The sequence below is a fragment of the Charadrius vociferus genome, unplaced genomic scaffold, assembly GCF_000708025.1.
Source record: "Charadrius vociferus isolate BGI_N301 unplaced genomic scaffold, ASM70802v2 scaffold448, whole genome shotgun sequence".
Classification (NCBI taxonomy): domain Eukaryota; kingdom Metazoa; phylum Chordata; class Aves; order Charadriiformes; family Charadriidae; genus Charadrius; species Charadrius vociferus.
Genome location: NW_009649753.1, coordinates 305250 through 318301, shown reverse-complemented (window position 1 = coordinate 318301; position 13052 = coordinate 305250). Strand labels below are relative to the sequence as shown.

At 37.8% G+C, this 13052-nt stretch overlaps 1 protein-coding gene across 1 annotated transcript in view; it reads right to left on the bottom strand.

Annotated features, from left to right (window-relative positions):
- The window catches only part of LOC104291616 (mucin-5AC-like), a gene marked incomplete at its 3' end in the record, with an annotated part of 26184 nt that overhangs the window by 10923 nt on the left and 2209 nt on the right, over positions 1-13052 (bottom strand). The window contains exons 3-16 of the mRNA XM_009890871.1: positions 11230-11301; positions 9971-10232; positions 8818-8932; positions 8421-8511; positions 7908-8020; positions 7187-7403; positions 6711-6836; positions 5540-5657; positions 4587-4725; positions 2709-2819; positions 2229-2298; positions 1306-1443; positions 1057-1221; positions 206-300 (exon numbers count right to left, since the gene is read on the bottom strand). Coding sequence (XP_009889173.1) covers positions 206-300; positions 1057-1221; positions 1306-1443; positions 2229-2298; positions 2709-2819; positions 4587-4725; positions 5540-5657; positions 6711-6836; positions 7187-7403; positions 7908-8020; positions 8421-8511; positions 8818-8932; positions 9971-10232; positions 11230-11301 — 1832 coding nt within the window. The remainder of the gene's footprint in view (positions 1-205; positions 301-1056; positions 1222-1305; positions 1444-2228; positions 2299-2708; positions 2820-4586; positions 4726-5539; positions 5658-6710; positions 6837-7186; positions 7404-7907; positions 8021-8420; positions 8512-8817; positions 8933-9970; positions 10233-11229; positions 11302-13052) is intronic.

Sequence of the window (13052 nt, the reverse complement as noted above, 5' to 3'; positions counted from 1 at the left end):
GTAAGATTATCCTCCTGGGATAATATACCAGGAAATATACCTTTACAAAGGAGTAATTATGATGTGTAGATAAAAATGAACCCTTGGCTTGAAAAGAACTATCATGAATGCATCTCCTCCCAATTGGCAAGCTATTCTCTCAGGTGTTAGTATCAGAAATCTGGGTCTTTTTCTTTAAAATGGGAAAAGGTTAAGAACCAAGTACCTTCTGGTAAACTTCTGGATTCACTGTTGAGTGACATTCAGCAAAAGGTCCCGTGGTATCAGAGAGCAGTCCACACCAGTGTTGAGCATACTGGTCTGTGATTTGAAAACATAGTAAGAATTTCTATTGCAATTCATTGTCTAAACTGCTGTCTCAATGTAACTATACTTCCTGCAGGGAAATTGCAGAAGCTTAATTTTACAATAGAATTCAACTCTTCATTTGCTGAAATGCGGGCAGTCTTTCATTTCCTCTACGCAGAAGTATGAACTCTTCATAAACTGAATGCTCTTAATTCATGGTAGTTTTCATGGAATAAACTGACATCCTTAGCTGAATTTTGAAAAAGAATGTTCACATTGTGCATTAAAAATATGCTAGTTCATCTTAGGATACAGAAGAGTAGCTTGTGAATGCACAAAAATTATGTATTTCATTGGCTAAAATGGAGCCTGAGAGCTATGAAGCTCTGAATTGTAACTCTGGTTCTCAGTTTAACAGTGGAAGAACCACACTGAGTCCAACCTTCAGTGGGGCTATGCACAGGTTTTTTCCTATATCACAATCAGTCCTTTCCAGGAATGGATCCCTGATACACTGTATGGTTCCCGTTTCCCTTAAGTAAGTTGGGGAATACTCTTGCTTTCTTTATCCAAAGGAATATTTTGGAAGAACCAAAGTATTATCCTAGTTATTTTTTATTAATTGAAGACTTCTAGTGTCAACTGAGGAAAATAGTGTGTGTACAAATGGTCCACGGTCATTTTGGATAAATGCTTGGTGGCTGATCAGCTTATTCCTTCTTTCCATCTTAAAAGAGAATAGAAGAGGTTACTGTATGCTGAGCTTACCATTTTGTATGCTGACCGTACAGGGGTTCTCAAAGGTATTTTTGGCATCAGGACAATCAGCCCGAGTTTTCCAAGTATTGCCAAAGGCAGCTGAAGTACCCTCTATTACACCACTGGTGGTTTTGAAATCATCTGTCTGCATGTCATTGAAGTTTCCACAAAGACCTGAAGGGAAGCAGATGGGGTGTGAAAGTCTCCTACAGAATGAAGCATGCTGATGAAGGCAGTTGTTACAGTAAGATCACTTACCACAGGTCTGCCCTTTATGTGATGGGTCTAAGTCTATAAAAAGTTGCATGAGAGGCACGAGCTGAACCTGTAGCTGAAGACCAAAGGTTGTTTGCAGAACAATGAAGAATGATGATGGTCTGAAGATGGTGACATTCGCTAGGAAGACAAGAACGTGAGTTATAGTTTCATATGAGATGAGCAGTTGAAATAACTGTTCATTATATAGAGGGATTCTACAGCTGTGTTTGATATGATACTAATTTCTGAAGAACTGGGGGGAAAATAATCCATATAGGATTTCAAATCCAGCACCAAAACAGGCTGTCTTTACCTGAAACAACAAATGTATACAAAACCTCCACTTTCTCTCAAGTGTTTTAAAATAAGAGGAAGAACACACACTTCTGTTGCTATTTAAAAGACCATCTTTGCTTGGTGAAAACGATATAGCATGATGTAGTGGTAGACTCCAACCTGGACCTATGCTGTCCTTTCATGGTTTGCTTTTTGTTCAGGTGCAGTAGTATTGGAGAAGAACTGGTGTGAGAGAAACTCTCCAGTGACGAATGTGCACCAAGCAAAGAGACAGAGGGAACACAGGGAACTAAACAAATTGCGATACTGGAGTCCTGTTGTATATCAGAATTTTTCTTTCCTCTTTTATGGCAATGTTTGGATCTGGAAGTGTGCAATGATACTAATTGCTTCAATTAAATCTCCATTTAATTAGATATTGCTAAAACTAGGCCATATTTTTTCTAAAATTATAAGGTTTGAATAGGCAAACCCTATTATTTTAAAAATGAGAGACTGTGCTCTACTGGGCTACCTTGCTTTTGCTGCAGTGTAACCAAAGGTAGAATTTGGCTTCAGATCAACCAATATAATAACATTTTAAAGTAAATAAAGAAACATCACAGAAGTCTTCCAAAGGAACTTACCTGCAGAGAATGGCAGCTGTGTGTAGATCATATTCACAAATACACTGCCAGAAGGCTGGATCACAATGTTCTGTCCACAAGAAAGGCAATGATTATCAAGCATATTTAGGAAAGGTAAAACACTTTCCAATGTTTTCTATCTAGTATTGTTCAGGATAATGAAAAAAAAAAAAAAGTGGGGGAGATTGTGATGATGTTCTCATTACTATACTATTTCTTTAATCTTTATTACTGTGGTCCATTGGCTGTCAAAACAAGCAAAAGACAAAAAAGATAACTAAAGGACAGAAACCTACTAGGATCTTGACTTCCAATGTACCTACTTCATTCTTAATCTTTCTTTGAATAGTGTTCAAATGAGATAAAACAGACAAATCAGTGCAGATTTCCTGTGTTGTCATGTGTCATTTGCAATCTACTTGTCTATTAAGCATTTAAAACATCCCTTCAGAATGTTAGGTGTCTACATTTGCTACTTACTGTTTGTCCTCCACTTAGGCTGATGGCTATACCCTTGAGGCATGTCTCAGTGTCAGTCAGGCCACACTTGTGGATATCTCCCAGAACAGTGAATTCATTGCTGTCACAGAGCTAGATGAAGGAAACAAAATATATTGTTAAAAGAATTTGTTATATTAAAATAGTTATGTTAAAAAGGTTCACACACTCAAATGGCATTCTTAGTAAAGTGAGTCTTTCAAAATGTTGTTTATTCCTTTTCTTCCTGCTCGTATGTTCTTAAGTATATGTACACAGTCACCAAGTAAGCTGGCATTCATGCAGTCTGCACAGTGGAAGCTATCCATTCTGACATTCGAGGAAAAGTTAAACATATTAAGCTGAACATTAAAACTTCCTAAAGTTTAAGTTATACTAGTTCCTAATGTTTAGGTAACACTAGTTTAATATGCTAAAGAAGAAGAAGGAAGTGTGCCTTTCTTGCCCACTGGTTATGGTGTTTACCTGGGAGAGGAGAGAAATTGTTTCCAGTCTCTTCTGCACTGAACAGTTTATCAAAGAGCCTGGTGATTTGGACATACTTTTACCAGATAGGAAATATGCATTTAAATATCCTCTCATAGGAGAAAATTAAGCTAAAATCACTATTCACTAAGCTACTGAATAAAGGCAAAATTCAGTTTTTCTCTTGGTTCTGATTTTCATTGGACTGTGTTCTGTGATCTGTATTCAAAGTGTACTTAATGGCCAAGATGTTACAGGGAAACACACAGAAGGCTATGATTCTGAACATGTCTTATCACTTTCTCAGTGTAATGAAGATTAAATTGAGGACAGCTGAGATGCAGAGTACAGCCATCTGGAAATTTAATGTTAAAATTGTGGGCTTTTTGACCTTTTGTGTCCACATTTAGGGGTTTTCTGTACCTCCAGAGCCTCTGAGAATCTAATTTTATATGTTGGTAACAAAAGGGGAGTTTAACTTGTAAGTCGGATCTATGCTCCCGTTGTGGATCGAGCTTGTGAATCTCATCAAAAAAGTTTGATTGATTTAGTCTAATCTATTTCTAAATTGCCTCACTCTAAGTTCATGTCCAAGTTATTATGGTTCTCTTTCTTCACAACATTCAGTTTGAGCTTTTTGAGAACAGATTTTATTTAATATGAAGTCTTTATGAAAATTGTTTCAATCACTCATCCAGTACGAATAAACAACAAATATACCTAGGGTTCCGAAAGCTGCAAATCTGTAGTCATTATTTTAGATATCTCTACTCAGAATTCAGCCCCTTCTAATCTAAAAACTCCAGTAAACATTAGGTATTTTTGTAATTCATCAATTTCTAATTCAGGTTTTAGAATACATGTATGACTTTATAGCTTTTTGCTTTTAAACCCTAGAGTCTGTATTTACTGGGAAAGACTGTTTGGAAGGTTCATCATCTTAATGACGTATCTCCTCTCCCATGAATTCTGTATAATAATAATTCCATTACAAATACTGTTAATCAAGTAAGCCATTGAACTATATTAACTGTGACAAAAGGGACGGTACCAAACGATGTAATAAGCACATTGCTCAGAAAGAAGTAATTATAAAACATCAGACAGGCAATATTTAATTAAAAAAAATAATGGGAAGCATGTAGATTGTTTCATGGAACCTAAAAACTCAGTGCAATTCTTAAATGATGATCAAAGAAAACAAAACTACTACAATAGGTTTATTTAGTGTAAGCCTAGCAGAAAGCCCCCTGAAATCCATTTAAGGCTCCATGTTGACCCTCTAAGTTTCAGAAGGTTGATGTGGTTGTCAGTATTATCAATCAAACATTATATACAGTAAAAACATTTTCCTTTAGCATATTGCTTTAGCAAGGATTGTGACTCATTTTTTACCTTGGTCAGGACGTAGCTACAGTCTCCGAAGAAGGAATAATATTTCTCATCAAATGTTGAAATATGGGAGCCTCCTTCAATACTGCAGGTCCCAAGGCATGACTGGGTGACACAAGACCATTCACCTCCAGCACAGGTACTGAAATGAAGAAGGCATTCAGTAACTTTGGGTAATGCAAGTGTAAATGAAATAAGAGACAATAGGGGCAGTTGACGCTGTAATTTTCCTCTTGAAACATTGATCATACTGTCAAAGATACAAACCATGCTTTGAAATCTCAGAATAAGTTTGGGCAGGCACATTTATATTAGCAAAAACTTTTTATATATTGCTGTTCATTTCTGGGTTTTGGACAGAATTCAGTCCTGGTGAACCTGGCATCCATTCTGCTACATATGAAGGATAGCCCCTCATCTCCATTAGCATGGCTCAAGCTTCAAACATGCTAAGTATTTCTTGGAAAATAACATGCATGTTTGTGGTTCTTGTATTCATAGATAGATGGCTTCATTTGCATACATTTATGCAATAATAATTCAGTAATTATAGTGATATTGAAAATATATATCATATCTGACAAACATGTCTCTCAAATGTGATCTCTCACTCTGTCTAATGCAACATGTTGCTACCCTAGTATTACACTGTAGTGCTGCAAAGGGTACAACATAGTAATTCACATTTTTAAACACCTCTAGTATTTGAATTTGATTGTCTTCTTTAATTGATTGGTCTTGAAATTGGAGTACCTATATCTAAACTTAAATTTTTGCTTCCAAGTGTGAGGAGAAAACGGAAATGTAAGCATCCTCTAAAAATGTGTAATCAAGGAACTTCAGCTGATAAGTAGTTCCTCATTTCTTTTTGAGGGGTAATTGGTAATTTTTCCCTGTCTGCAAAATGTTCAGGTAATGCACCTGAAAAAACAAGTATGAGAAAGAGAGTATGTTACCATGATCTGCATTTAGATGAGAAGGAGGCACCAGGAGCATAAGTTTCACCTTCATAGGTACAGTGGCATTCTTTACGGGGAATACAGCCAGCCCCATTAATGTCATCAAATACCATTCCTAGGGTTTTTTTTAGGGAAAGAAATGGTCTGTTACTCAATCTGTGCACTGCAGAGCCTGCTTTTATACATATATCTGGCAGATGCCTGAAAGCATGTTCCATTTCTTCTGTATTACACAGAAAATGAATAGAAAGTACCTTAAAATAATAGGATGCCAGCTATGGAGGGATTGAAGGGCTATATTCCATTGAACCCTGTCTAAAATCTTAGGATGATCAAAAGAGACCTCTAGGGAAACACCTTTCTGTTATGGACTTCTTGAGATTGGAATTGGGATTAAAATTAGTAGATAATGAGGTGGAATAGATGAACCATTTATAAGACTGCCCAGGAACATATTTGTACAGTAACTATTTTTATACCCAAAGGCAGAGGATTATCTAAGAGAAGTCAATGCTATTATACAAACAAGCAGTAGTGAATTCTGTGAGACATCATGGAGGATGGGCAGAAGAGCTGCAAGGGGTGAAGATCCTACCATGCAGTCACTCACAGCAGCAACAATCCTCAGCCCCACAAGTAAGTGTACACAAAGAGAACACATTTGCATTGTTTGTCATGTACTGATATTCAGTTTTCATGCATAATGCTGTGAAGCGCCAGATTTTACACACTGCCTAGTGCTCTCTCAGCCCCTTGTTGTTTCGACGTGCAGCACTGGACAGGAAGGGTTTGGTAATCTAGGGAACCAGATGCAGTTTTGCTAACACCAGGAGTACTCATTGTGGGCAAAATGTGATTAAACATTACATACTTTCTGTGAACTGAATATGGATGCTGAGAATAGAAGACTTCATTAGGAGCAAAGTACCTTATTCTTAGTTCAGTCATTATATACATGTCTCAGGCACGTTTGTTGTTTAAAAGGGCATTTTTAGTAATCTGAATAGAAATGATTCATGTGTGTCAAGGAAGAAATGTAGTTATGACTTTGATGATAATAACAGCAACAACATGATGAGAATGATACAAAGTAGGGAAGTTGTTAAATGGGCACAGGTAAATGTTCTAGCAGTTTTGGCTATGAGAAAGGGGAAGGAAACAAGCTTGCCTGGAGGACAGACGCAGCCATCTGTACAATGGTCTTCACAAAGTGCAGATCGTTCTGGGTTGCTGCACGTGTCAGAGCAGGGGGAGCCACACTCCTGGTGTTGCATGTTGAAAGGACATAACTTGGCTGAAAGTAGAAAAAATAATATAATGCTGACTTTTCCTTTGAAATATTGAGAAAACAGTATTTGCAATTTAGGATGTTTTCTGTGAAGATATGTAATGGGCAATCCTGATCCAAGTGGAGGCTGCAACATTTTAGACTTTCTTATATATATGAAAACCCTTAGTAATGCAAAAATCCTCTAAACTTCCGTATTCCCAAAGTCTTGAGTATGCTCAGGTTAAAACTGATTTAATGAAAATTACATGGACTTTTAAAGAGCTGTCTTCTTCAGGAAAAAAAATATCACGTATTTGAAATTGACTAGATATGGGTAGTAAGCCCAGGTGAAAGCCCCTTCCTGAGATACTTACGACACAATTCTGAGGTTCTCCAGTTCAGAGGCTGTCCACCTGCATGAGCACACTGACGGGAGTATTCAGCAAAGGTGTTGCACATGCAGAAGTCAGCCATAGAGCTATCACAGTGGCATAAGTCTTGCACACAAGTTTCAATGTAGTCCTGAACATTCACAAGTGCATTACAGCTTTTAAATGCTTTACTGGTTAATACTGTTTCACAGATAGAAGCCTAGGAGGGAAAATAGAAAAGGTAAAAAAATGTGTTTAGAAAATATGAAACTAATTATTTAAGGCATGTAGCAGAACAAAACAAAGATCCATCTGGTCGAGAAGCCTGTCCAACAGTAGGCATAAGCAGATATTTAGGGAAAAGTATAATAGTAGGGGAAGTACACATGGAACTTCTTCAATTAACTCCCATATTTTCCCATATCTTGAGTTACTCTCAGTTCAAGTGACTTCCCAAGCATTATACAGATTCTTTGTATTAAGACATCTTCAGGGAATTTCTCTTTCATGAAAATATCCAGTCTTGTCTTGGAAGTGGAATGCAACTTTTTAGCACTCACTTTAGCAAAGAATAAAAAATTAAATTTGGAAAAATTTTCTTTCCAGACCTATAGTTGGAGTCATATTTGTGCTATATTTTTTTCCAATTCTAACAAATTTTCTCCAAAGACAGGAAGAATGTATTTCACACTAAGAAAACATATTTTGAGACAAAGGTTCTTACAAATTCAGCTGAGCAGTTCACCAGAACAGCAGGAAGAATAGGATCAGCACACTGCTCTGTGGGTCCATCAATTTTCTGCCTATTCCCAAACTGTATGGGAGTCAGTTTTGTCTCTGTAAAAAACAGTCCAAATATTAGAATAATATTAACTGGCTTACTGGCTTTTGCATGGACATATTTTCTTTTGTGACACTACCCACTATGACATGAACAGTGATTACCAAATAGTATCACTATAATATGACAGGCAAAAGGAGATGAAGAAGGTATACAAGGAACTGGATCCTAACTATTAAAAACAAGTAGAAAGTTGCATGTGGCAGGTCTTAAAACATCTAATAGTAATGGAAGCAGCCTAATACATCTCAAAGCCCTGACTCTATACATAACTGACATACATAAAGAAGTATTGCTAGTTTTGTAGTTAATATGACCCACAATATAAGTTACCGTATACTGCTAAAAGAAAGAAAAACAAAGCGCCAACACTTAATACTGCATTTTATTACTTACTCTCTGAAATAAATTCATTGCTAATTGGAATTCCATTGAAGTCCCCACAAAGTCCACAAGTTTGATTGGCATATTTCTTATCTAATTCCACCTAAAAGAAATGAGGAAGGAGAGCTTAGGTTCAGAGTAATGTCAGCCTTGATGGTTAGGAACACAACCTACATCAATGTTGCTTATGCACTCAAAATTTGACATATTTATGTTGTGCAGACTGTCGTATGGCGGAAAAATTGGTGGAAAAAAGGGGAAATTGGGAGAAGACTGGAAGACAGAACAACACACTAAAAATGGACACAAATCCAAAAGTAATGCCTGCCTGGCTGATGAAGACAGCAGAGATGGAAACAGACTATTTTTAAAACACAGGTTTTCTGCCATGTTTTGGATGTTTTCTTACCAGGAGGGCATCCTCTTCATTCCAGAGGAAGGTCAGTCCTAACTTGGCAGAAACTTTCAGATAGCTGTTACTTCTCTCTATCAAGACTCCCATATGGCTGTAGGGCATCTGAACTCTGGGGAAAGATCACCGCAATTCAGAGGGGGTGGGGACAGAGTATCCATTGCATTTCCACACTGATATCCTTTCTCATTCTCTTTGAGAAGCTTCAACATGCATATGTGATGAAATTAGTCAGAGCAGTAACTAAATACAGACAACATGAGTTTGTAAGATTTTGGCTGTTTCCTATGCAATTGCTTCTCATTGTGCAAATGGATCAGCCTTGTTTTCCCTGTTGTTCCTTTTGGCTATCTCCTTTAACAGTGTTTTGTTAGGTAAAATCTTGGCATGTGTCTTTGGTTGTATTGTTCAAAAAAGTGCTAGGAGGTTCTGTTTTGCAGGCAGTATGCTTCAGGATATTGCTATTTACTCATTAAAGCCCTTGATAATAAAAGGATATACTCTTTAGGCTTTCTGTGACATGAGTGCCATTCACAAAGGTGTACCCAAGATAACCTTTAGACTAGCTCACTATATGTAGCTGCTATAATACACAACTCACTGTGGGATAGCTGCCCAAATATTTACTCAGCCTTTTGGACAGGTTTCACACCCTATGCCAAAGTCAGTGCTACCATTGCTACATAGATAGCAAGTTTCCATACTAGCTAATTTTAAATGAGCACAGGTACAAGCTGCAGTCACTGCTTAACTGCATACTGTTCAGTGCAAGGACAAAAGTCATCAAAAGTTCCTCTTGAGGATCCTGTTCTGGTAAAATTAATAGAAAGTAGAAACTTAAAGGGTGTAACAACCTAACACTTTGCTAAATCCAGCTTATAAACTCAATTGTATATATATATACACACAACTGTAGCAGTGGGGCAGCATCTGGGATATAGCTCATCTGAGCAAAATGGACACAGGAATAACTGCAGAAGTGGCGCTTAGCTCACTGTCAAGCCCTCTTAATTTTGTTGATACTTTAGGAAGGACCTGAGCCCTCCAGCTGCTTGGGAGCAATGTGAAATCAGATGAGGGAAGGGGATGCTTGCTCAGAGAGGCCATTGGGAGCAAAAGCAGTTAGGGCAGTTTCAGGTTATGAACATACGATTTTCCATCAAGCAGGACAGAGCGATTGGTGAGTTCAATCACTGCTCCTTCCAGCTTCATGATGACGTGAGTGACCATGGTAGCATTTTCCACCATTGTCCGCCTAATCTGGATGTTGAAGTCCTCATAGGGAGATTTGCAGTTGGATGCAAAGATGTAATTGCAGGCCCCAGGGAAGTAAAAGATGTCCCCATCAAAGGTCTTGAAGTGGAAGTTACCCCATGTGCTGCACACACGACCATTGTGAGAGGGGTTGCCAGCTGTGGATTCAAAATAAGCAGTAAGAATTTTCTGTAATGTTCTGCAGATGCCCTCCCTGTAGTTGCTTTTCCCCTTTTATTTCTTTCACTAGCCTCTGTCCAAAAAGCCCATCTTCTGTTTTTCTTCCTATTATGTATTTAGTTCAGTTATCTTTTGTGTTTAATCTGTTTTGCATAGGGATATGGGGCCTGAGGTCAGAATAAACTGCCCAGGTCACTATGTCTAGTTCTGCTAACAGCCGTATTCTATAAATCCTTTCCTAAATGTATGAAGTTCTAAAGTTTCACTATAAAACCAACTTAAAACTAGCTGGTATTCCTACCAGGGAAGGCCACTCATACCACACCCTTTGAATGGCTGGAAGACTTCTGCCAGCATCTTCCAAAATGTTTTCCTGTGTCATGTATGCCTGGATGTGCTTGTGCCAGTATTACACTTCACATTCCAGGAGTTCCATCCCTCTGCTCCTTCCCCCACCCATTATAGAAATCACTTATCTCTCTTTAGTCTTCATTTCTTTACAAGCAGGCTCTCCTATCTCCCTGATTATCCTCACAGTCCCTCTCTGTGTCTCTTCCAGACTTACACTCACCCTGCTTGAACATGGCTAGTCAGAATTGCACTCTATGCCCTAGATAATGTGTCTCACCAGTGCTTTGAACACATTAATATTTCCCTCTTTTTACTGGAAATATTATGCATCATTAATCCCAGTATTGGATTTTTTTATATATAAAATATAAGGGCTTTAAAAATCTTTTTTTTTTTTTTTTTTTACAGCTGCACCATATTGACAAAATATAGGCTGAGTACTGGGGTCACATTTAGATTATCCTTGTTACCTGATGAACTGACTATATTTCTTGTTCATCTTTTACTTTATGATGCTAAAGGATCTTACTCCATTTGTTAATCTCTTTGATCTCTTCGATCACTCCATGGTCTACCTAGCTGATCAACAAGAACACAGATATCTGACCCATTTGTTTAACTTACCCTTTACTTTAAGTGTGTTTTGAAGAGGTGGAATGATTGTCACTTCATGGGATTTCAAAGCTGGTGGTAAGTCTAAGGGGGGAAAAACAACCAGGTTTAATCTTATTAGAAGTTCTAAAAATTGGATAGAGATCGCCTAGTCTCTTTAGTGATTAACATTTTCTAATGCTAGTTAAACTCTAGGCAGAAGTTTCCACAAGGTTTTCTTGGTGTTTTTTTTACACAGTGCTTGGTGTTCTGTCTTCCTATATATTTCACTAACAGCCACATCCCAAAGACCATGCTCTTTGGCTGTAGTAATTTCTTCCATGACTCCCACTTGACTTGAGTTCAAAACTCCCACTTGATGCTGGCCCTGATGTTCTGAACTCAAAAGCATCAATCAACTTAGAGCACAGTGTTGTAGTAGTGATGCAGAAAAAGCAATGCTATTGTCTATGTCTGACGAGGGGTAATGGGCATAAACTTGAACATAGGAAGTTCCATCTTAACATGAGAAGGAACTTCTTTACTTTGAGGGTAGTGGAGCACTGGAACAGGCTGCCCAGAGAGGTGGTGGAGTCTCCCACTCTGGAGACATTCAAAACCCGCCTGGACGCTGTCCTGTGTAACGTGCTGTAGGTGACCCTGCTCTGGCAGGAGGGGTGGACTAGATGATCTCCAGAGGTCCCTTCCAACCCTAACAATTCTGTGAATTCTGTGAATTCTGTGAACCTTTGCCTCTCAGTACACTTAGAAGCAGAAAGTTACTGGAAAATATTAGAAGCTGAGGATGAGAAACTGGAGCTGGGTTTTTTTCTGAAGCTCATATCTTTCTTTGTGCTGAGACATGCGCTTTTGCACAGCCAACTCTAAGCAGGTATTTTTTAAAAAGCAGTTTAAACTCTGTGAAACTTTCATTATGTACTTTTCATGCAAAGACTGCTATTGGTAGGATCCAGCCATAAATTTTCTATGTCCAAATCCAATGTTTTCTCTTTTGATTCAGCTATGAAAGGGAAATTTTTTTTGAGTACTTAGAGATATGCAATATGATGCATATGACGTTCTGCAATATGATGTTCTTAACATGAGAGTCTGAGGAACTGATGCAATTTCTCCCTTGAAAGTGTTAAAATAGTAGAATTTGATGACTTCCAAACTGTAGATTGTGCAATAGCAGCCATTGACTTCTTCATTTAGAACAAAAAATATCACTAAGACAAATACATGTTTTAGAAAGACAATCTCATTTAGTCTTGATGTAAGGATTTTAAGGGAAAGCGCACATATTGCCTTTCTTGAAAATCTGTTCCAATAATTATATGCACTCACTATTATTAAGTAATTTGGGGTATACTTCCAGTTTGGGTTTATCACTATTTTAATTTCCAACTAGTGACCCCACACATTAGAGATTTCAGGGAAGACTTAATGATTAATTGTTTCAGCCTGTCATCACTAATATACCCTTCAGCGTTGTATCTTTCCACCCTCATTTTGCTCGGTACAGTTATGAGTCATGCCTTATCTTGTAGTGCTTAATTATTCTAATGTTTAAGGTAGTTACAGTTTTCTTATTCTCTTGTGAGTGATACAGTCATCTTGACACAGCATAAAAAATGTGTCTGTTATTGCCTACTATCAGGTGCCTTTGTCATATGTATGTATACACACACCTCTTCTGAAAATACACTTTTGGGTAGAACGTATGTACTTTTCATGAATTTAAAGATTAGATAGCTACATCACATCAGTAGACCAGATCCACTGGGTCAGATGTCAGAAGAAGTTCTCCAGTTTAGAGCAGTCAGTAATTGGCTGGGATTGGATATATTGTACAG